Source organism: Cricetulus griseus, chromosome 2 (assembly GCF_003668045.3).
Source record: "Cricetulus griseus strain 17A/GY chromosome 2, alternate assembly CriGri-PICRH-1.0, whole genome shotgun sequence".
NCBI lineage: Eukaryota > Metazoa > Chordata > Mammalia > Rodentia > Cricetidae > Cricetulus > Cricetulus griseus.
In genome coordinates, this window is record NC_048595.1 from 378,757,667 (window position 1) to 378,781,882 (window position 24,216).

The 24,216-nt window shown below is 39.4% G+C and overlaps 1 protein-coding gene across 1 annotated transcript in view; it reads left to right on the forward strand.

Moving 5' to 3' along the window:
- Ep300 (E1A binding protein p300) overlaps positions 1-24,216 on the forward strand; it is a 67,772-nt gene that overhangs the window by 26,302 nt on the left and 17,254 nt on the right. The window contains exons 5-19 of the mRNA XM_027404073.2: positions 742-855; positions 2,018-2,263; positions 4,569-4,662; positions 5,090-5,227; positions 7,390-7,507; positions 9,212-9,386; positions 10,249-10,326; positions 11,180-11,289; positions 14,845-14,982; positions 15,444-15,872; positions 16,850-17,029; positions 17,166-17,310; positions 19,410-19,528; positions 21,400-21,639; positions 22,445-22,533. Of these exons, the coding sequence (XP_027259874.1) occupies positions 742-855; positions 2,018-2,263; positions 4,569-4,662; positions 5,090-5,227; positions 7,390-7,507; positions 9,212-9,386; positions 10,249-10,326; positions 11,180-11,289; positions 14,845-14,982; positions 15,444-15,872; positions 16,850-17,029; positions 17,166-17,310; positions 19,410-19,528; positions 21,400-21,639; positions 22,445-22,533 (2,413 nt within the window). The remainder of the gene's footprint in view (positions 1-741; positions 856-2,017; positions 2,264-4,568; positions 4,663-5,089; positions 5,228-7,389; positions 7,508-9,211; positions 9,387-10,248; positions 10,327-11,179; positions 11,290-14,844; positions 14,983-15,443; positions 15,873-16,849; positions 17,030-17,165; positions 17,311-19,409; positions 19,529-21,399; positions 21,640-22,444; positions 22,534-24,216) is intronic.

The window sequence follows — 24,216 nt, forward strand, 5'->3', positions numbered from 1 at the left end:
GGCTTGTACATACTAGACAAGCACTCTATTGCTGAGCCATTTCTCTACTGCTAAATTTGCCAGAAGTCACTTATTAGGCTGATCTAGCTATCAGCGAAGTCACTTATTAGGCTGATCTAGCTATCAGCTGGTTTGTTCTGGAGATTCATTGTCACCAGCTCTCAAAGCATTGAGATTAATATGACTGACAGTTTTTGGGTACGAGGGGTTTGAACTCTAGTCCTCATGATTGCACAGCAAGATCTTGACTCACTGAGCTATCTTCACAACTTGGACATTCCTCATTTGCCTGTCATAATACCTTTAAAAAGCTGTTGTCTGGATGAAATAATACTATTTACTCACTTTAATAAAAGAATCTTGGTTGTATTCTCTTTGGGAAATTATGAAGATAGCTGCTTTATAACAACAACAACAAAATATTTTAAGTGAGGGGTATGTGGTAGGATGAGACATTGTAAAGCCTTCTATTTTATGATATTTGGTGGTTGATTTGTTCCAACATAGCACTGCTCAGATAGTACTATTGAAGGCTTAGTCACAACCAGGTGGGCTGTGACCCAACACAATACAGTTTTACCCAATTGAATAGTTTTATGTGTGCCATCACTGTTTTATAGGTATATGTTTTTTACACTATAGCTTGGGATATCACTTCTTAAAGAGGTACCACATCTGGGGCACTTATTAAGTTGGCTGTTATTCCTGTAAAGAAAACTTAAAATTACTGTTTTGTTTTAGTGGCACATTGTGCATCTTCTCGACAAATCATTTCACACTGGAAGAATTGTACAAGGCATGATTGTCCTGTGTGTCTTCCTCTCAAAAATGCTGGGGATAAGCGAAACCAACAGTGTAAGTGATTACATTTTGCTGATTGATACCCAAGTTTGAGAAACATATTAGTGCCATTTGATAGAGTTTAGAGTATTGCTTGACTATGTGAGACTCTGGTGAACAAACTGGTCCTGTCATGCCATACTGAAGGACTCAGCATCTCTTACCTTTGAAAACAGCAGGTGAATGTATACCTCCCCCCAGCCTTCAGATTGTATCTTACTATGTAGTCCAGGCTGGCCTTGAACTTTTGTCTTTTTTGCCTCAGCTTCCTGAGTATTAGGATTACTGTGCACCATCATGTACAACTTGTTCTTTACTTGAAAATTTTTGAAGTTGAAGAGTCATTGTTTTGGCATTCAACAGCTTATTCTTACCCACTTGCAGCCAAGTAGATCATTTGAATTTAAACAATAAAATTGAATATTTTTGTTTGTTTGGGTTTGTTGGGTTTTTTTTTGTTGTTCTTGTTCTTGTTCTTTTTTTTTTTTTTCCAAGATCGTTTTTTTTTCTCTATGTAACAGTCCTGGCTGTCCTGGAACTTATTTTGTAGATGGCTGGCCTGGAACTCATAGAGACCTGCCTTGCCTGCCTGTTTCCCAAGCACTGGGATAAAAGGCATGCACCACTACTCCCTGGACTTTTTAAAACTCTTGTTTTTGGGGGGTGTGGTTATGTGTCAATGTGAATTTTTATTTTATAAAATAAATAAAAGAATCATCAGGTGAAGATGAGATTGTTCTCAGAGAAAAGTAATAAGTAAAATACTACATTAAAAAAGTACAGCTACCAGGGCTGGAGGTTAAGAGCACTGGCTGCTCTTCCAGAGGTCCTGAGTTCAATTCCCAGCAACCACATGGTGGCTCACAACCATCTTGTTATGAGATCTGGTGTGCAGATATATATGGAAGTAGAATGTTGTATACATAATAAATAAAATCTTTTTTTTTAAAAAAAAAAGTACAGCTACCACATCTTTCTTCCACAAAATATTTAGTATTAAGAGGTAAATTTGGAAGTACATATACAGCATGTATCTAGAAAAGTTTTCAAAAACTAATTGGAGACACATAATACTGACGCTTCAGTAATTGAAACTGTAAAACATTTCATTAAGCCCTTTAGTCTCTTTTTCTTATCAATTCTAGTATTCTGATACTGTGTCCTTTGTCTTCTCTAGCAATTCTGACTGGAGCACCCGTTGGGCTTGGAAACCCTAGCTCACTAGGAGTGGGTCAACAGTCTGCCCCTAGCTTAAGCACTGTTAGTCAAATTGACCCCAGCTCTATAGAGCGAGCCTATGCTGCACTTGGACTACCCTATCAAGTAAACCAGATTCCACCACAACCCCAGGTACAAGCAAAGAATCAACAAAACCAGCAGTCTGGGCAGTCTCCCCAAGGCATGCGACCCATGAACAACATGAGTAAGTTCCTTTTCTAGTCTAGTGGTGTTAAGATTAAATGTATAAATAGTGTGTGTAATTCAAGAATAACCTTGATAATGGCATGTTCCCTCTCTCTCCTCTCCCTCCCTACCTCTACTGTCTCCCCTCTTTTGTTTTTTTACTAAATGATATTTAGAATTAAGATAATTTTAAATTATAGCATAAAGGACATCTTTAATATTCATGTGCTGAAAGCAGTTATAACCAGTGCTGATATTTTTTATCACTTTTTCCCTTTTCACACTTGAGTTTAAATTTCCAGAAATAAGATCCCTTGTGTCTCATGGACCTTTACTCAGTGAGTCATCTCATTGGTCACCCCTATCTGTTCTTGTTTTGGTTTTATTTGGTTGCTTTTGTTGCTATTATTTGGTTTTGGGGACAGGATCTCTGAATTTTCTAGTTGTCCTGGAACTTGTTATAAAGATCATGCTGGTCTCAAACTCAAAGATCCTTCTGCCTCTGCCTCCTAAGTGCTGGCATTAAAGGTGTGCAGCACTACACCTGGCTAAGGCAATCTTGTTTTTAAAAAGTTACAATTTTTTTGCTTGGTGTAATGTTGCATGCCATTAATCCCAACACTTGAAACAGAGGCAGGTGGATCTCTGAGTTCAATGCCAACCTGGTCCACAGAGCTAGTTCCTGGATAGCCAGGACTACACAAACCCTGTCAAATAATTTCTTTTGTATACTGGTATGTGTCTGTGTATGCATATATGCTTGTACTGACCTTGGAAGGAGTCCAGGAGGGCGTGTTAAGTCCTCCTGGGCAATTTTGAGACTTCTGACAAGGATGTCAGGAACTAAACTTGGTTCTGCTGGCGTACCATCAAATGTTCATTTTGTTTGTTGTTTACTTGTATATTTTGTTTGTTTTTGAGCTAGGTCTCCTCATAGCCCTAACTGTCCTGGAATTCACTACACCATTCTGGCCTCAAATTCAGAGACCCGCCTGCCTCTGCCTCCCCAGTGCTGGGATTAAAGGCGTTTGTGTCACCATGCTGGCATCCAAGCAAGTGTTCTTAACCTCTGAATCTTTTCTCAGTCCTACCTTTTTCATTGTATTTTATGTAAGAATATGTTTTGCTTGCTTGTATAGAGTCCAGAAATCGGTAACTGTAGTTACAGATGTTCGAGCCACCATATGGGCACTGGCAATCAAACCCAGGTTCTCTCGTAGAGTAGCCAGTGTTCTTATGATCTCCACCTCTGCTTTGTCTTTAAAGATTTTTTTAATGTTTAGTATTTATATTTACATGTATGTTTGTGTGTGTGCCCCTGTCCATATGTGCATGTGAGTATAGGTGCTCTTAATAGGTCAGAACTAGAATGAGTTACATTACAGGTTGTGAGCTATCTGACATGGGTGTTAAGAACCAGACTGGTGTGTCCCACAGGGGAGCAGTATTTGTCTTACGAATGAGCCATATATCTAGCTCTGCCTTGTTTTTTCTAGAGAGGGTTTCTCACTGGGACCTTCAGCATGTCCTTTATGCTCTGCTAACAAGCCCAGTTCCAGGCATTGGGCTATTGCCTTTCCCATCATAATGTGGCAAGCACTTGACAGATTAAGCTAACCAATCTTAGTTTCGCTCAGTTTTATTTATCTGGATGTATGAGTTTCTTCTTGACTGTATGTGTACCACATGTAGAGCCCAAGGAGATAAAATGAGGTTATTAGATTTCTGTGTGTGGCTTTGAGCTATTAGGTGAATGTTGGGAACTGAACCCAGATCCTCAAGAACGGCAAGTGCTTTTAACTACTGAGCCTTATTTTCCTGCTTCCACTATTTTTTTGTTTTTGTTTGAGACTGGGTCTGACTGTGTAGCTTTTAGTGTCTTAGAACTCTTAGACCTGGCTGACCTCTGGGATTAAAAATGTGTGCCACCATGCCTTGCCCCCTCCTCCTTTTTGAGTCAAGGTCTATATCTTTCTTTATTACTCTCTAATACTTTTTTGAAACTGTGTCTTCTTGGATAGCCTGGAGCTCAGTTATCTAGATTGAGACCACCCCTTTGGTATTAGGGTGACATTTGAGCACCATCACATCCATGTTTTATGTATGTGCATGAGATCTGGACTCTCGTCCTCGTGCTAGTGTAGCAACACTACCAATTGTGCCTCCTTTCTTACTGGTTTGTCATGTTACTTCATGTATTGGTTTTTTTTTGTTCTTAATTGCACTGCTTTTTATGAGTTGAAAATTTTCTTCACTTGGTTTATGGTATTCAGTATATGGTGGCTATTTTATTTATTTTTCTACTTTACTTTGTTTTGCTTTAGGTGCTAGTCCTATGGGTGTAAATGGAGGTGTAGGGGTTCAGACACCGAATCTTCTTTCTGACTCCATGTTGCATTCAGCCATAAATTCTCAAAAGTAAGTTTGTGTCATGTACCTTCAAATACTTAAGAATTCCTGAGTGTTTATTTAGTTTCCTTGATTTTTCAGATAGATTTTAAGAAGGAACGGAGCAGCATGTCTCTTCGTAACCTTATTTGACATTTGTATCACTTACTTGGGTTAATCTATACCCCTCCAAAAGAAATAGGAATTTGCTATGTGGCAGCTCCATCCCATTCTTCAGTGCTGGATGCCATCAGAATATATTGTGCAGGTGTTTGAAGTTTTCAAAGAATGTTTCTTTTTAATGTTATTTTAAGCCATTGCTCAAGGGCCTTGGTGTGGGATAAAGTGTGTCCACATGGCAATATAGCCTGGTGACAGGGCTTGGCTTTTCAAATACAAGAGTTCATCCTCATCCTGCATAAGGAAATGTAACACTTTTTATCATTCATTTTTAAAGCCCAATGATGAATGAAAACGCCAGTGTGGCCTCTCTGGGTCCTTTGCCAACAGCAGCTCAGCCATCTAGTACTGGAATTCGGAAGCAATGGCATGAAGATATTACTCAGGATCTTCGAAACCACCTTGTTCATAAACTGTAAGTAAGATGATGGCAATCTTAAGAGTTATTGTGTCAATAGTGTTTCCAAAATGCTGGGCATGTTACCAACAAAAACATTATTACTGTGTATAGCTAGGCTGTTGATATTTTCACAGTTTACCCCTTTTTTTTTTTCAAATAATATACTTTTATTTTTTGCATTGGATTTTTCCTACACATAGATTTGAGTGAAGGTGTCAGATTTTGGAGTTAGAGACAGTTGTTAACTGCCATATGGGTGCTGGGAATTGAACCCAGTCAGTGCTCTTAACCATTGAGCCATCTCTCCAGCCTGACAATTTACTTTTTGTGTCTTTTGCTGGGGCTCAGGGGTGGGGGCGGCAAGAGAGGTTTTCGATATAGCCCAAGCTAACCTTGAATTCTTGATCGTCTTTCCTCCACCTCCCAGGGACTTAGGATTGTTGTATACATATGTCACCATGCCTGGCTTCTTATATTTCACTCTGTGCTTTTTTGTTTGTTTGTTTGTTTTGTTTCTGGTTTGGTTTGGTTTGGTTTCAAGACAGGGTTTCTGTCTATGTAGTCCTGGCTATCCTGGAACTCACTCTGTAGACCTGCCTGGCCTGGAACTCAGAGGGATCTGCCTGCTTCTGCCTCCTAAGTGCTGGGATTAAAGGTGTGCACCTCCAACACCCAGCTTCTGCTTTCTGCTTACACATCTTTTTTAATGTTATTTTACAACTTTTTCATTGTTAAAATATAAGTTATTCCTAGTTTTAGGAAATATTAAATGATTTTTAGTTGTTTGGGGCTCAGTGACTAAAGGCTCTTGCTATCAAGTCTACCCATGGACTCATGTGGTGGAAACGGAAAACTGGCTCCTGAAGATGTGCTCTAGCATTCATACCAATGCTGTGCCTTGCGCACACAAACAATAAACAATGTGAATAAAAATCTTTGAGTTTTGGTTTTGGCATTGTTGTCAGAGTACTTGCTCAGGGTGCATAAAACCCTGGTTTGAAAGCTGGTCGTTGGTGGTGCACACCTTTAATCCCAGCAGGGGCAGGTGGATCTCTGTTTGTTCATAGGCCAGCCTGGAGTACAAGAGCTAGTTCCAGGACAGCCTCCAAAGCCACAGAGAAACCCTGACTCAACCCCCCTCCCCAGAAAATATCACTAAGTAGTCACTCTAGCCCCCCAAAAAGTATTTTGTTACTTTTCATGATTACAAAAACCCTTTTTTAATAAAAATTTTAAGTTTATGTTCTTTTTTTATTGTAGCGACAATCTTCCTTTAATAAAAATAGTCAATAGGTTTGGTGGCACAGTTAGTTGTTTAATTCCAACACTGGGGAGTCAGAGGCAGGCAGATCTCTGTGAGTTCGAGGGTAGCCTGGTCTACAGATTGAGGTCCAGGACAAGCCAGTGTTACACAGAGAATCCCTGCCTACAAAAAAAAAAAAAAATAAAAAATAAATAGAGTTCTTGATTGCTCTAGATAATAAAAAAGCTGGAGTCAGATAAAGAGGGAAATACTAAGCAATCAGAGAGAAAGAACAAGCCACAGCACACCTTACTTCCTTAGCACCTCAAAAGAAAAGAGAGCAATTCCTGTTTCTTCTGCTTATATCCTGTTTCTGCCCAGCTACCTCACTTCCTGTCTGTCTCTCTGTACAGACCTCCATGGTTAGCTAGTAGCCAACTCCATTCTCCGACCCCCAGACAGACTTTATTTGTACAAGCAAGATATCACCATAGGAAAACATCAAAAATAGGTGCACCACTAGAGAAGAGTAAAACTAGCAGACGTGTTGCAAAATAATAGGTTTTTTTAGAGTTTGGAGAGGTGAGGTGACTTTAAGGGCACTGGCTGCTGTGCCAAGGACCCAAGTCCAAACTAGTACACCGACATGGCAGGTTACACCTGTCTGTAACTCCAGTCCTAGAGTATATGATCCCATTTTCTGGCCTCTGTGGGCACTGCACACTCATGATGCAGACATACATACAGGTCAAACACCTAAATGAAAGAGTTGAGGCTTAATGAAATTAATAACTTCAAAAAAGGAATTTTATGTTTTGTGAATGACCCATGTTAACACTGATGAGGGAAAACAGTATTCATATTATTGTGTGTTTCTCTGGTCATTGTATGGAAAGCTGACATGTTACTACAGTGGTACTGTTTTATGCTCCAGTGTTCAAGCCATATTTCCCACTCCGGATCCAGCTGCTTTAAAAGACCGACGGATGGAAAACCTTGTTGCATATGCTCGTAAAGTAGAAGGGGACATGTATGAATCAGCAAACAATAGAGTGAGTAAGAAGTTGTTTTTGTTTGTTCGTTTGTTTGTTTTTCTTTTTTCTGAAGTGGGTCTATTGATTATGGTTAGTTGCTTTTTGCTCTTTGTTGACTCTCTGGGGAACCACCCACTCAGTTCCCAAAATAAATCATGCACAGAGACTTGTTCTTAAGAATCAGGCCTTAACTTGGCTAATTTTCAGCCAGCTTTTCTTAACTTAAATTATCCCATCTATCTTTTGCCAGTGGGCTTTTATCTTTCTCTTTTTCTGTATACCTTTCTTTACTTCTTACTCCGTGGCTTGCTGTTAGTTGGATGGCTAACCCTGGAGTCTTCCTCTCCTCTTTCTTGATTCTTGATCTTCCAGATAATATCCTCCTGTTTGTTCTTTGTGCCTGCCAGTCCATCCCTGCCCTTTTTCCTGCGTTGCTATTGGCTGTTTTAGACAGGCAAAGTAGCACAGTTTACAGAGTTAAACAAATGCAACATAAAAGAATGCAACACATCTTTGTATCATTAAACATACTTTTCATAGCATAAACAAATGTAACACATCTTAAAATCATTATACAACAGTTGATTTTTAGATTTACCTGTCTTGGTAAGGTAGTGTGGCACATACTTTTAGTCCCAGTACTCTGGAGGCAGAGGCATGCAGATCTGTATGAGTTTGAGGCCACAAGGGGAGAATCTCTAAAAAAAACACACACACACACACACATTAAAATTTCTTGTCTTCTGTAATATGACAAACAATTGTGTTGTTTTTTTTTTTTAATTTTTTTTATTAGTTCAAATTAGGAACAAGCTTGCTTCAATCCCTTTTTCCTCTCCCTCACCTCCTCCCTCCCCCATTGTGGTTTTCTTAGGAGGAGTCTCTTCAACTTTACTCTTCCATCTTCCTAGTACTAAACAGTCAAAATAACAAAGCAGTTCGTTTTGTTTGAGGCAAGTCACGTGTAAAATTTTCTGTTCTCAAACTTAATGGAGGCTGGACTTGAATTCTTAATCCTCCTGTCTCTATTTCTCAGGTGCTAGGATTCCATGTGTTACAAATAAAATTTTCCAGCAAAGCAATGTCTTTAAGCGGTAATCTTACCCTTTTTTATATTTCTTTGTTTCTTACACACATAAGCACACACGTGCACTGCAGAGTTTCTCAAGAGTTCTTTGGCACCCACATGGCAGCTCACACCACTTTGGAACTCTACTTCTTGGGGTTCTGATACCCTCACACAGACATACATGCAGGCAAAATACCACCAATGAACATTTTTTTTAAAAAGTAAAATGATAGGCCATTCTTTCTGTACCCTATAAATAGCCAGTCTGTGTTTTGTAAATGTGTATATAGAAGTTACATTTTATTTTGTAACTTCATAGTAAAATTACTAGTCATGTATCATTATAAGTATGAGCTCATTTATTAATGAGTTAGATATATCAGAGTCTTTATAATTTTCTGCCTATTTTTGTTTTTTGTTTTTGTTTTTTGGGTTTTTTTCCAGACTGTATTTCTCTGTGTAGCCCTGGCTGTCCTGCAACTCACTTTGTAGAGCAATCTGGCCTCAAACTCAGAGGTTTGTCTGCCTTTCCCTGTACAGCCAGCTTTAGTTCTTGTCTGCTATTTAAATGAAACCAATATTTTACCTTAGTTCAGTTTTTCTATTACTCAACTCCTGTTTTCTCCTCTTTTCTTCTTAAATTTTATTTCAAGGCGGAATACTACCACCTCCTAGCTGAGAAGATCTATAAAATCCAGAAAGAGCTAGAAGAAAAACGGAGGACTAGACTACAGAAACAAAACATGATACCAAATGCTCCTGGCATGGTTCCAGTTTCTATGAATACTGGACCTAACATGGGACAGCAACAACCAGGGATGACTACTAGTAAGTGCTTTTTTATTATATTTAATATAAAGAAAATAATACATCCACTTTCAAAAACTATTGGAATAATATAAGGATTCTAAGTATGATTACTTATGAAAATCTATCACTATTTTCACTACCCAGGAGAGCTTTTGAAATTGTAACACCTAGGAAATGGCTCTATCATCCACCTTTGTATATATGACAGGGCCCAGTAGATGTTGATAGACCAACTAGGCTCAGGGTTCACTAGAAACCTACATTCTAATATAACAACAAAAAAAGTTTTGTTGTTTTGATAAAAGGTGTCTTAGTGTTCTGTCACTGTGAAGAGACGTCATAACCAGTTTTAGAGGGTTTGCCATGTTCATCATGGTGCGAAGCAAACCTGTGGTACTGGAGCAAGCAGTACATGAGAGCTTTACATTCTGATCCACAGGCAGAAAGAGGGGAGAGGAAACTAGCTGTGGTATGTGTTTTTGAAGCCCCAAAGCTTAACCATAGTGACATAGTCTTCAACGAGACCATGCTCACTCCAACAAGGCCATACTTCCTACTCCTTCCCAGAAATAGTTCCTCTTCTGGAGGCCAAAGCATTCACATATGAACCTGTAGTATAGGGCTGTTTTCATTCAGACAACCACATGGAGGTCTCACATTGTAGACCAGGCTGACCTTGAGCTCAGAGATCTGATTGCCTCTGCCTCCCAAGTGCTAGGACTAAAGGTATGCACTTGCACCCTGTAGATCCTGGGTATCAGACTCAGGTTGCCAGGTCTTTGAGATTGAGGTTAGAGTTTCTCTAAGCTAGTATTACTTGATGGGATTTTGTTGTTCTCAAGAAACAAAGAATACTAACTTTTTCTAACTTCCACTCTAGATGGTCCTCTACCTGATCCAGCTATGATCCGTGGCAGTGTGCCAAACCAGATGATGCCTCGGATAACTCCCCAACCTGGTAAATTTTGAAAAAAAAAAAATACATGGTTAATTGTAAGAGTCCATGGTATATAACAGAATGACTCTTGCCATCTTAATTCCTGATTTCAGCAACAAGTCCCATAATTGGCTTTGAAAATTTGAAAATCTCTTGTATTATAAATCCATCAAAGAAGGGAAAATGAAGACCAGGTTGACTGACAGATCAAGGAGTAGATCATAGTAAATGAGCATCCATTTAAAACTAATTGCCAGGCATGGTAGTGCTCACCTTTAATCCCAGCCCTATATAGTCACAGGCAAGTTGATAGAACTCTTGTGAGTTCAAAGCCTGCCTGTTCTACATGATGAATTCCAGGCTAGCTGGACCTACATAGTGAATACCGTGTCTCAAAAAATATCAATAATAATAACCAATTTATTGGCTGGGTTTGAACTTTTGGGAGACAGTGGCCGGTAGACATGACTGTGAATTCAAGCCTGAGTTCCAGGCTAGCCAGCACTACAGAGTGAAACTATTTCAAAAATTTAAAATGTCAATCTAGTAATTTACTATGTTCTAAATTTTAATTGAGTAACTATTAATAATAATGCCATTGGTCCAGACCAGAGAGAGAGCACAGCAGATAAGTATGCTGGCTGCTGTTTCTGCGAACAGTGGTTCAGTTCCCATCACTCATATGACAGCTCCCACTGTAAACTGGAGTTATAGACAGACATACATGCACTTAAATAATGCCCTTGCTTGGCTGTTGTGACTAAAACAATATTACTCTGTTGTTCCTGGGCAAATGAGAAGAATCATATATTAAAACTTATGCCTTCTTATTAAATTCAACAAGAGTAATGTAATATTTTGCATGTATTCACAGGTTTGAATCAGTTTGGGCAGATGAATATGCCTCAGCCCCCTATTGGACCCCGGCAACCCTCTCCTCTTCAGCACCATGGACAGTTGGCACAGTCTGGGGCACTAAATCCGGTTGGTTTTACCTGTACACTGTTTAAAAAGATCTTTTTCTTTGTTACTACTTAAAAAATCAAAACAAAAAAACACGTTCATATCTGTCTCAGCAGATACTTTTTTTGTTTGTTTGTTTGGTTTGGTTTGGTTTTTTCAAGACAAGGTTTCTCTGTGTAGCTTTGGAGCCTATCGTGGTACTTGCTCTGTAGACCAGGCTGGCCTCGAACTCACAGAGATCCTCCTGTCTCTACCTCCCAATTGCTGCAATTAAAGGCGTGCACCACCAACATCCAGAAGAACACCTTTTTTCTGTGAATAAATTACATGTCTTTGCAATGTTGATGCAGAAGTCTGAGTAAGTACAACTTACAGGAATCAGCTCTGTCCTCCCATGTGTGTTTAGGGATGAAAGTCAACACTGTCAGGCTTGGTGACCAGTGCCTTTATTTACTTGAGCCTGAGACCTTTTTGATGCTACAGTTTTGTTGTATTTGGCCTTTATATGAGATAGTTATGACTAAATACATAGCTCAGTGATAGAGTACTTGTTTAGCAGTTGCAATAATGGGTTCACACCTAAACACCACAAACAGACCTCGATCTTTGTTAAGGGTTTTTTTGTCTGTTTTTGACACAGAATTTCACTATGTAGCCCTGACTGTCCTAGAACTCTTTAGAAAAGCCTGACTTCAGACTCAGAAATCCACCTCTCCTCTCTCTTCCTACTTCCAGAATGCTAGGGTTAAAGGTGTGTGCTGTCACAGTGGGCTAAATGCAAATTTTGAAAGAAATGGAATGGCAGAAATTAATATACAACACAACTTTTTTTTTTTTTTAAGAAAGATAAAGTGAAAGGTACCTTCCTGCTGCTATGATAAAATATGATGACAAAAAGTGCCTTATGGAATAGTTTTAATATGGATTATGGTTCTGGGGCCTAGACAGCCATACTGTCATGAAAGGGTGTGGCAATAGCCGAAATCTGAGAGATTGCATTTGAGCCATAAACATGGAGCAGAGTAGTCAACCTGAAAGGTGATTAATAAGGCTATAAACTCAAACCACACCTACTGTCATACTTTCTTCAGGAAGGCTTTCCCTGCTGAATATTTCATATTCTCCCCCAATAGTGCCACTAGCTTGAGACCAAATGTTCAAATGCCTACGCATATGGGAGAAGTTTCTCATTCATATTAACACAGGGCCTAATCAGTGTCCATCTACATGCAGACTCACTCAAATTTTAAAAAATTAAAAAGGAAATTGCAATTGTGGAGTTAATCCTGCAGTTGGTGGAGTTCTCCTTTAATCCCTGTAGGAGGCAGAGGTGGGCAGAGTTCCAGTCTATCCAGGGCTACACAGAGAAAGCATGTCTCCAGAAAACAAACCAAACAACCAACAAATGAAAAAAATACTGATAGAAATGCAATATATTGCATTTTTTAAATGGCACATTGGTTTTTAAAAATGTGCATATGGAAATCTGGGTTTGGTGGCACCTGCCTAGTCCCGGCACTTCGGAGACAGAGACAAGTGGATTTCTGAGTTTGAGGCCAGCTTGGTCTGAAGAGGGAGCAGGATTCCAGGCTACACAGAAATATGTAGTGCCTGCCCAGTTGATAAATTTTCTTGATTCCAGGGAACCTAAGTTCAACCTCTAGGACCACAGGGTAAAACGAGAACTAATCCCCATCTCCAAATTGTTCTCTGATTTCATGTTTCTTGTTGCACATAAATACACACATACATAAATGCAATTTATCTATCATGAAATAATTTTTTTTAGACAGTTCAGTCAATAATGACACTTATTCCAAGCCTTATGCCTGTCCTGCATTCTAAAGTGAATTCATATGTGTCATAGCTTCCAATATAGTTAAAAATTCTCTTGATGAATAACATGTAAATTTAATCTACTGGGCACTTCAGGGTTTATATCCAAATGAGTTTCAAAATTTTTTAAAAATTACATAACTAAGCTGGATGTGCCTTGAGATGACACTAGAGAAGAACATCTGGTTTCTCCAGAAGACCTGGCTTCATTTGCCTGGACCCATGTTTGGTAGTCCACATCTTCCTGTAATTTCAGCTATGGGGGGATCTTATACCTTCTTTTATCCTCAAAGGGCACATCCACTTATGGGGAATACACACACAGAAGACATGCATTCATGCACAATAAAATTTTTAACCAAAGAGCAGTAAGTACTAAAAAGCTGACAGAAGCAGGTAGTGTCTCATATTTGTCATCAGTGGTTTTTTGTTGTTGTTTGGTGGTTGGTTGGTTGGTTTGGTTTGGTTTTTCGAGACAGGCCCTGTGCCTTTGAAGACTGTCCTGGTACTTGCTCTTGTAGACTAGGCTGGACTTGAATTCACAAGAGATCTGCCTGCCTCTGCCTCCCGAGTGTTGGGATTAAAGGTGTGCACCACCATCATCCAGCCTTAGCCTCATAGTTTATCAGCTCTTATCCTTTTCTGCAGGTCCTTACTCCTCCAAGCAGAGAACTTTCTTTACAAGGGTGATGAAGGAGCAGTTGCATCCTAGAGTCTTAAGTGTCTTGTTGCTCCTTTTACAATTGTGTTTGGTTTTTGTTGTTTGTTTTGAGACAGGGTTTCTCTGTGTAACTTCCCTGGCTATCTGGAATTTGCTCTGTAGAACAGGCTGGCCTCAAACTCAGAGATCCACCTGTTTCTGCCAACCCAAGTTCTGGGATTAAAGGTGTTCACGACTACTGCAAACTCTTATTACTCAACCAGCTTTCCATATCAACTCCATCTTGTTTTTCTTGTACCTGTGAGTGCATGGATGGATGGATGCCTGTTTCTTGAATCTTTTTGAATTGTTCACATTAGTGTTAGATCTCATGAATCTGCATGTTTAACCAGGAGGAGTCCTGTCCTTTTTAATTGATGAAGGTGGATTTCTTATATTACATTTCTATTTTTTAATTCTCCATATTTCCTTTTATTAAAGGTTTTGATTCATTTGTGGCAGTTTTTGAAAGGAAGCATAACATTCTTAGCATATTTACAGGTCATGAATAATACATTAGTCAGTACTCAAGCTCAAGTGACTTTTTACTTGTTGGTGTTTTATTGTAGTTGGAGTGGGTGTTTTGTTTTGCTTTGTTTTGTTTTTTTTGCCTTTTAGTTTTCTAAGTTTGTGCTGTTACAGTCCCACTAGTAAAAAAAGCAAAGAGCGCAGGGCATTGGTGGCACATGCCTTTAAAGCCAGCACACGGGAGGCAGAGGCAGGTGTAATTCATACTCCAGCAAGAAGAAAGTATTCAATTACTTCTTTCTTGACAGAGTTGTAGATATGTTTGGCTCTTTACTCTCTTGTTTCTTGAGGGATGTGTTGGTAGTTATGAGTTTATTATTCTTGGCTTTTAAGTGGTTCTTCCATTTACTACTCATGTTTCTCCTCCCCAAAGTATTGTCTTTTCCCTTTTCTATACTCAAACATCTGGATAGCAGGACAAGAGTAATTGCTAATTATAATAGTAGAATAATTGGTGCTCTGTTTTTTTTTTTTTTTTTTTTTTTTTTTTTTTTTTTTGGTTTTTCTTGTAGCCTATGGGATATGGACCTCGAATGCAGCAGACTTCCAGTCAGAACCAGTTCCTCTCTCAAACTCAGTTTCCATCTCAAGGAATGAATGTAACAAACATGCCTTTGACACCATCCAGTGGTCAAGCACCTGTTTCTCAAGTATGTTTTTACTATTTAAATTTATTTCTTAGTGTGCATATATGCACATACAGGACAACAGTATATGTGGGCTGTTCTCTCTTTCTACCCTTACATAGAGTCTGGGGATTGTGCTCATGTTTCCAGGCCTAAATGGCAAATACTATTTCCTACTGATACTAGTGTGGCATCCAATGATGTTCAAAAATAGTTTATTTCTAACCCTGTATGATTTTTAAAGGTACCCTCCTTTTTTCTTTGAAAACTATGATTGTGTCCAGGGCTGCACACTTAATTTTGTTCCTGGAGACAGAGACAGGTGGATGGATATCTGTTAGATCAAGGCTAGCCAGGTCTATGTAGTGAGACCCTCATCTCAGAAATAAAGAAGTTTGCTACTGTTATTTATTAATAACTACTGTGTGCTCTAAATACTACATGACCTGCTTTTGTTAATACTGTATGTTTTTTCATTTTACCAGGCACAAATGTCCAGTTCTTCCTGTCCAGTGAACTCTCCTATAATGCCTCCAGGGTCTCAAGGGAGCCATATTCACTGTTCCACTCTGCCTCAACAAGCTCATCAGAATTCGCCTTCTCCTGTTCCTAGTCGTACCCCTACTCCTCATCATACTCCCCCAAGCATAGGGACTCAGCAACCACCAGCAACAGCAATTCCAGCTCCTGTTCCTACACCTCCTGCCATACCACCTGGACCACAGCCCCAAGCTCTACACCCCCCATCTAGACAGACACCAACACCACCAACACATCTTCCTTCCCAAGTACAACCTTCAATTCCTGCTGCTCCTGCTGACCAGTCCCAGCAACAGCCTCGATCACAGCAGAGCACTGCAGCTCCTGTTCCTACCCCAACAGCACCACTGTTGCCACCTCAGCCTTCAACTCCAGTACGTAAGCAGATGTGTCTTGGAGTGTCCATAGGACCAGTTAAGCTCCAGTGATGTTTCTATACCATTTTTTCTTTCACTTTTGTTTCATCTTTGCTTGTTTTATTCATAGACTTGGGTGTTTGTTGCCTGTTTTTGCTTCCTTTGGTAGAGAAAGCTAGAAGATTTTGGTTAATTTTCACTGACCATTCTGTTTCAAATGATTATCTGAGGCCTGAAAGCTATAAGAGTTTTATCAATGCTTAGTGTAACACATACACATGTACTTGTTTAAAGATATTTTGAGGCAGAGGCAGTGAGATCTCTGAGTTTGGGGCCAGCATGGTCTAGAAAGCAAGTTCCATGGCAGCCAGAGTTATTACACAAAGAAACCCTGTCTCAAAAAACAAAGCAAGGAAAGAAGGGGGGCAGGGGTGAAACAGCTTAAGTTGCAGTGCTGAAAAATGAAAGTAAAGACCTATGTGGGGTACATCGATTTTACACACACACACACACACACACACACACACACACACACACACACGAGAGAGAGAGAGAGAGAGAGAGAGAGAGAGAGAGAGAGAGAGAGAGAGAGAACAAACTATAGGAGTTAGTTCTCTTCTGCCATTTAAATACCAGGGATCAAACTCGGTTGTCAGACTTGATAGCAGGTGCCTTTATGAATGAGCTATTACATAGTCCCTGATGTCATTTTTTTAATATTCTGAGCCTCTCTGATATAGTCAACTTTAGAACATCCACCCCTAAACACATAACAAAAAAGCTGGTAACTGTTTCAAGTAAAGCTAGCCAGCTAGCATTGGGAAGTCCCATATCATCCATTCTTAAAATGATCTTTGTGAGAGAAAACATAATAATAAAATGGGTTCAGTGAGAGTGCCCCAAATATAAATAGCCTTGTGTAATTTAAATTTAAATTCTGATTCCATGATTGGCAAGCTTTTGTGTATGTGTATGCTTTACCTTTTTCTCTCCAGCTTTCTCAGCCAACTGTAAGCATTGAAGGCCAGGTATCAAACCCTCCATCTACTAGTAGCACAGAAGTGAATTCTCAGACCATTCCCGAGAAGCAACCTTCACAGGAAGTAAAAATGGAGGTTAAAATGGAGGTGGATCAACCTGAACTAGCAGATGCTCAACCTGAAGATACTCAGGAGGTGAGACTAGAGCAATTAGGTTCTGCTATAAAAGGAAATTCATGTATGTCCATAATGGAGCGTAAATAAGGTGATAATGGTCTTGTTCCCAGGTGTAAGTCTTTGAATTTTTTAAAATTCCTGTCTTATATTTTAGGCTAAAGCTGAAGATGTTAAAGTGGAACCTACAGAAACAGAGGACAGAGGCACTGAGTTAAAACCTGAAACAAAAGAGGAGGAAGACCAGCCAAGTACCTCTGCTACGCAGTCCTCCCCAGCTCCTGGACAGTCAAAGAAGAAGAGTAAGTGAAGGCTGGGAAGATCATTCATTTGGTAAAATGCTTGCCCCATAAACAATAAACATCTGGATTTGTTTCCTAGCACTTGTATATATATCCCAATGCTTAGAAGGCAGAGGGAAATGAATCTCTGAATTCAAGGACAGCCTTGTGTACTACATAGCAAATTCCAGACAAGGCTGAGGTAGACAGTGAGACCTTGGGCATTTTGGCACACCTATAATCCAACCACTGGAAAAGTTAGAGGCAGGGGGATCACTGGAGCTTGCTGCCTAGTAAGTTGAGATCTTGGAAGGACATAGGGTTCTAGCAGAGGATAACAGAGAGTGGAGAGGGTCAAGAGTGCTGAACCGAGACTGAAGAGATGACTCAGGTTTAATTTCACGCACCCACATGGCAGCTGACAGCTGCCATAGTATACGACACCATCACACAGACATACATGGAGACCAAACACCAATGCACAAGAAATAAAAAAAATTATAAACAAAACAGTATTTAAAACTGTTCTTATAGAGGATCCAAATTCACTGACCAGCAGCCATATGGCAGCTTATAACCACCTGTAACTCTAGTTCCAGGGACCAAACACACTCTTCAATCTTCCTCAGGCTCCAGCACACACACACATTTTACATAATTTTAGGTAATAATACTAACACATCATACTAACACATAAGATGAAGTATCAAAAAATGTTTTGTTTTGGTTTTTTTGGGTTTTTTTTGTTTTTTTTTTTAAAAAAAGGTCATTGACCTCTGAACAAAAATACCCACCCAAGGTTGATCCTTGGTTTACAAACACAGGCTCATGCATGTATGTGCACACACATACACGTATACACATACACCAGCCGTGCTGGAAAGATAAGTGATAAGTCCTATAAATTGTCCTTTGTCCTCCATAAAATGCCTTGGCATATGGGCATTTGTACACAAATGCACAAAAGATAAATAAAAATGTAACTTAAAAATTTTGGTTAGGGGCTGGAGAGATGGCTCAAAGGTTAAGAGCACCGACTGCTTTTCCAAAGGTCCTGAGTTCAATTCCCAGCAACCACATGGTGCCATCCTCTATGAGATCTGGTGCCCTCTTCTGGTGTGCAGATATACATGGAAGCATAATGTTGTTAAATAAAATCTTTTAAAAAAATAAAAATAAAAATTATGGTCAGGTGGTGGTGGCTAGAACCTTTAGTCCCAGCACTCCCGGAGGCACATGTGGATCTCTGTGAGTTCGAGCCTGGTCTACAGAGCGAGTGCTAGGCTCCAAAGCTCTACAGAGAAACCCTGTCTTGAAAAACCCAAGGAGAGAGGGGTGGGGTAGATCAGGTCTCAATTCTAAATTGTTAAATATTGGTGTCATTAATAGAGCCCTGCCTTTGGTGATTGGTTTAGATTTCATTGTATGGTTCTACTTATTTCTCAACAGGGACTTACTATGTAGCTTAGACTGTCCTTGAGATCTCTCTGTATCCCAGCCTTACCTCAAAGACCTTCGTTCTTCATCCTGCCTAGTGCTGGTAGTGTAGTCACGCCTACCACAGCAGCTCATAGAGGACATTTTCAGTTGTGTTGAACACCTCTCTTACACTAACATCTTTTGGATGGTTACTTTGATAAGTTTCTTCTGTGTTCTTAGGAGTCTGATTCTGTTTCTATTTGGTCAAGTTTGTTCTCAATAAATCTGCAGCTGGAAAAGTAACATAGCTAGCAAGAATAGTGACAGCTCTGTTGTTTAGCCGGCAGTGCTTAATGCAAAGTGGGAATTAAAATCAGAAAGTGAGCCCTTTGTCAGGTTTCTCTGAGGATAATGTCACTTTTGTGTGTGTTCTGTGATTCTTTTTTTGTTTGTTTTGTTTTTTGTTTTGTTTTTCAAGACAGGGTTTCTCTGTGTAGCTTTGGAGCCTATCCTGGCACTCGCTCTGGAGACCAGGCTGGCCTCGAACTCACAGAGATCCGCCTGCCTCTGCCACCAACGTGCGCCACCAACGCCTGGCTGTGTTCTGTGATTCTTAGAAAGTACTTTTAGAAGTATAACTTGCACATATTTTTAGAAATTTAAAGAGTTGATAACCAATTTCAAATGGACTCTCCTTAAAGTTTTCAAACCAGAAGAATTACGACAGGCTCTGATGCCAACATTGGAGGCACTTTACCGGCAGGATCCAGAATCCCTTCCCTTTCGTCAGCCTGTAGACCCACAGCTTCTAGGAATCCCTGTAAGTATCTGATATTTTTGTATTTCCTTTATTTAACACATGATTCACATGTTACAGAATGTAGCCTACTTAAAGTACACAAGTTTTGTTGCGGGGCGTTGGTGGTGCATGCCTTTAATCACAGCACTTAGAGGCAGAGACAGGTGGATCTCTTGGGATTTGAGGGCAGCCTGGTCTACAGAGTAAGTTCCAGGATAGCCAGGGGTACACAAAAAAATCCATGTCTTGGGGAAAGAAAAAAAAAAAAAAAAGTACACAAGTTTTAGTATTTTCACTGTTACACATCTATCACCACAGTTTTAATTCATTTTTATGACCTCCCCCAAATAAGCACCATATCCATTAAAATCAGTAGTCCCAATCTCTTAGGGCTGCCTAATTCCTCTGGATTCTTCTATTCTGCTTATTTTATTACATTGAAATGTACACATACACTATTTTGTGACTCTCTTCTTTTCATGTTACACTATGGGATGTTGCATTGCTTTGATGTTACGGTGTTGAGAATCCAGATTGGGTCATTCTGTGCTATCTTTTACTCATCTACTATTAGTTATGTTGATGCTACTATATTTTCTGTGTGTTTATAGTTGACAGGCATTTGGTTTTTTTCAAGTTTAGGCTATGGAGTACTGTGAATAACTGTACAGTGCTGCCTTCCCTTTTGTTTGGATTTATACCCCAAGTTACCTTTGAACTTCTAAGTCCTGTATCAGCCTTCTGTCACTGAGATTACAGGAGTGCTTTAAGTCTCTATAGATTTATGTTCTCTTTAGTGTGTACTTAAAGTGCAGTTTTTGGGTCAACAATATATTGTCATTTGCACAGCTGCAAATCACAACAGAAAGATGAGCCCCTTAGTTTTGAAGATTTATTTATATTTTATGTGAATGAGTTTTTGCCTGTATGTACGTACAGCATGGATGCCTGGTTCCTGGGGGCCAAAAGAGGTTGTTCAGTCCCCTGGAACTGGAGTTACAAATGGTTGGGCGCAACCCTGTGAGTGCAGACAGCTAAACTATTCTCTGTAAAAGAAGCAAATACTTGGGGCTGGAGAGATGGCTCAGAGGTTAAGAGCACTGACTGCTCTTCCAGAGGTCCTGAGTTCAATTCTCAGCAACCACATGGTGGCTCACAACCATCTGTTATGAGATCTGGTCCCTCTTCTGATGTGCAGAGATATATGGAAGCAGAATGTTGTATGCATAATAAATAAATAAAATCTTTTAAAAAAAAAAAGGAAGCAAATACTTGGTAACAGCTAAGCCATCTGTCAGTACCTCTTTTTTCACCTTAACTCCCATGTTTTTGTTGTTGTTGTTATTGTTTATTTGTGTTGTTTTGTTTATTTTTAAAATAAGAGTGGGGTGGGTCATCTCACTGTGTATGCTTAGTGTGCCTGGAACAAACTATATTGACCAGACTGACTTCAGACTCACAGGGATCTACCTGCTTTTGCATCCCAAGGGCTGAGATTGAAGGCATTTGTAACAATGCCCTGCCCTAAAGTGTTGTTGAGTAGGGTATTGGAGTGTTTTTAGGGGCGCAGTTTGTTTTGGTATTTTTTTCATTGTTTTCCTGTTACCTTAGAACTAATTCTCTAGGATTTGTAGGCCCCTTCTTGTACTTCTCGTGTTTGATTCTTCTATATATATGTGAGAAACTGTCTGAACCTATTGTTTGGAGAATCAATGCTCATAGCCTCTGTGTAGATTAATATTTTAAAGAAGTGACATACTTCGATCAACTTTTGGGAAGTAGACATATCAAGACATACAACATTATGTGGAAAACTAATGATGCTAATTGGAAGATACTTCCCTAAATACCCTGCTCATGAGTGTGTGATGTGGTGTTGCTTATACTTCTAGGATTACTTTGATATTGTGAAGAGTCCCATGGATCTCTCTACTATCAAGAGGAAGTTAGATACTGGACAATACCAAGAGCCCTGGCAATATATAGACGACATTTGGCTTATGTTCAACAATGCCTGGTTATATAACCGCAAAACTTCAAGGGTATACAAATATTGCTCCAAACTCTCCGAGGTGTTTGAACAAGAAATCGACCCAGTCATGCAAAGCCTTGGATATTGTTGTGGCAGAAAGGTAAGAAATAGCTTTCAGACCTGCCTTTATTATCTCTAGGGTACTTCGAGTCTAGTGGTGACTTGGAATAAAAATATACTGTTTCTTACTGGGTGGTGATTGCACATGCCTTTAATCCAGGCACTATAGGGGCAGAGATCTCTGTGAGTTCAAGGCTAGCCTGGTCTACAGAGTGAGCTCCATTTCAGCCAGGGCTACAAAATGACACAGTGTTTCAGAAACCAAAAAAAAAAAAAAATCCTGTTTCTGACTTTAAAGTCTCCCCATATATTCTCATTTCCCTATTCCCCTTTCCCTTTTCTCATGTTGCTAGAGATTCCAAAACACAGTATTGAATCACTTTACCTACCCGTACCCCAACAGACCTTTTCTCTTAGTTTACGTATTGTATGTAGTGGTGTCCATGTGGAATGTGCTTTCTGTGAAGATATTTTTTGCATAGATGAAAATGATGTGGCAGAGCTGACCATTTAGAATTTTGAATCATCAAACTAAGCTCATGGAGTAGGAGCTTCATTATGTTCACCTATAATTCCACCTTGTTCCACATGTGACACTTTTCCTGCACATAACAGTTTCAATGTTACATCCCATGTTGCCTGGAAGTATCTGGAAATAGTGCTGGGCAGATATACCTGCTCAGTCTGGTGAAATTGTGCAGTAAATTTGTAGTGGTATTTGTAAGCTCAAGTGGCTAATTGTAATTTACCTGAGTGAGAGCTGAGGTACCATTGACTTACCATTAGAACTATTTTTCCTTGTTCTTCAGGGCTTTGTGCTCTTAAACAAATACTTTCTTTTTCAGTTGGAGTTCTCTCCACAGACACTGTGTTGCTATGGCAAACAGTTATGCACAATCCCACGAGATGCTACTTATTACAGTTACCAGAACAGGTAAGTTCAACCATGTGTGTACCATGTGTCCTTGTATATAAAGTGCATGCAATCCAGATGTATTGGCACACAGACATTCATTATGGTTTATATGTTATCTGCTTGAAAACATCTGTATAGCATTAAATTCTGTTACTTGCTTTTGTTTGCAGAATTAAACCATTTTCTAGTAAAACACTTCACAAGTTCTACGGATATTATCTTAACACATTCTTGGATTGTGTGTAAAAAGTATTCCAAAATATGTTCTTTGTATTGTCTATGTCAGGCAGTTTAAAAAGGAAAGAAATCACCCAGCACTGAGGTGTAGCTAATTAGTAGAGCCTGGCATCCATTAAACCAGGTGTTTGGATCTAGTACCTCATAAACAGAGAACCGTGGTTCATGCCTGTAATCCAAGCACTCAGGAGGTAGGGATAGAGGGATCACTTCAGAGTTGTCCTTGTCTGACTACATTGGAAAAATGAGATCAGCCCAGGTTGTATAAGATCCTGTCTTAAAAAAAGAAGAAAAATAGGAGGAAAAAAATCTATATGATTTTTCTCTACAGAGACTTGGATATGCGGTATTCTCTGCCTTTTCTCTTGCCCAGTGGCTGTAATCACCTAAATTGTATTCTTAATCTCTTGATCATGAGTAAATCAATCTCTTGTTGGTAGTAATTGGCCTGCATTAGACCTCATCTAGTGTTTCTTCCCAGTCCTCTGTGGCAGAAGAACAAGGCCAAGTAATGACTGCCCTGTGCTTGTATAATGCTGCCAACACTGTGGTGTCCTGTTTGTTTGAAGTTGTGAGCTACATAGTCATTTCCGGCTGTGAGAATTCTCATTTTTTATTTGTTACACAAACATTGTTCTAATGCTACCTTCTAGGTATAGAGTCCAGATTTGTTCCTTTTTCTCTTTGAATGCTAGGAAAATAGGAATCACATGTTGTGATAAAATCACCCTTTTATTAAAGGTGCAAAAAACAACTGATAAGAAATTTTCTTATGTTCGAATCTTCACATGTAGGCCCTTTTGGGGGGGGGTGATTTTTCTTTTCACTGTTGTTTTTTGAGACAGGGTTCTCTGTGTGGCTGTCCTGGAGCTTACAGATCTGCCTACCTCTACCCCCAGAGTGCTGGTACTAAAGGCTTTCAACACCACACCACACCCATTTTTGGATTTCTAACAGCAATCTACAGTAGTCATCTTACACCAGGACATGTTTAAATGTTACCTTAATAGACTTCTTTTAAAATGTGTCACTCACTGGCTATCTTGGGTGCTTTCTTCATTTTTTCATTTTTTTTGTTTTTATGTTCATTTTTAGACAAGGTCTCACTTTATAGCTTTTGCTGGCATGGAACTAACTGAAATCCACCTGCCTCTGCCTCCTGAGTGCTGACATACTGATATTTAACTGCTTTTTTAGAAAAATACTGTATTGAGTAGCACTGAGTAGTAAAATCAAGTAGTATGGGTCTAATAGACAGGTCTTTATTTGCTATAATCATTTGCTACTTGTGATCCCATTGAGATATTTATTGCTAATATGTGCTTTGCCTTGGCTTTCTGCTTTGTGTTGTCCTGTCTTGCTTTTGTTTTTTTGTTGTTGTTGTTGTCTTGCAATCCCTCATTTCTTCGTTTGTTTTGTTTTTTTTTTTCTCCTTCATGCTTGTCGTTGTCTGCGCTTGGCTTT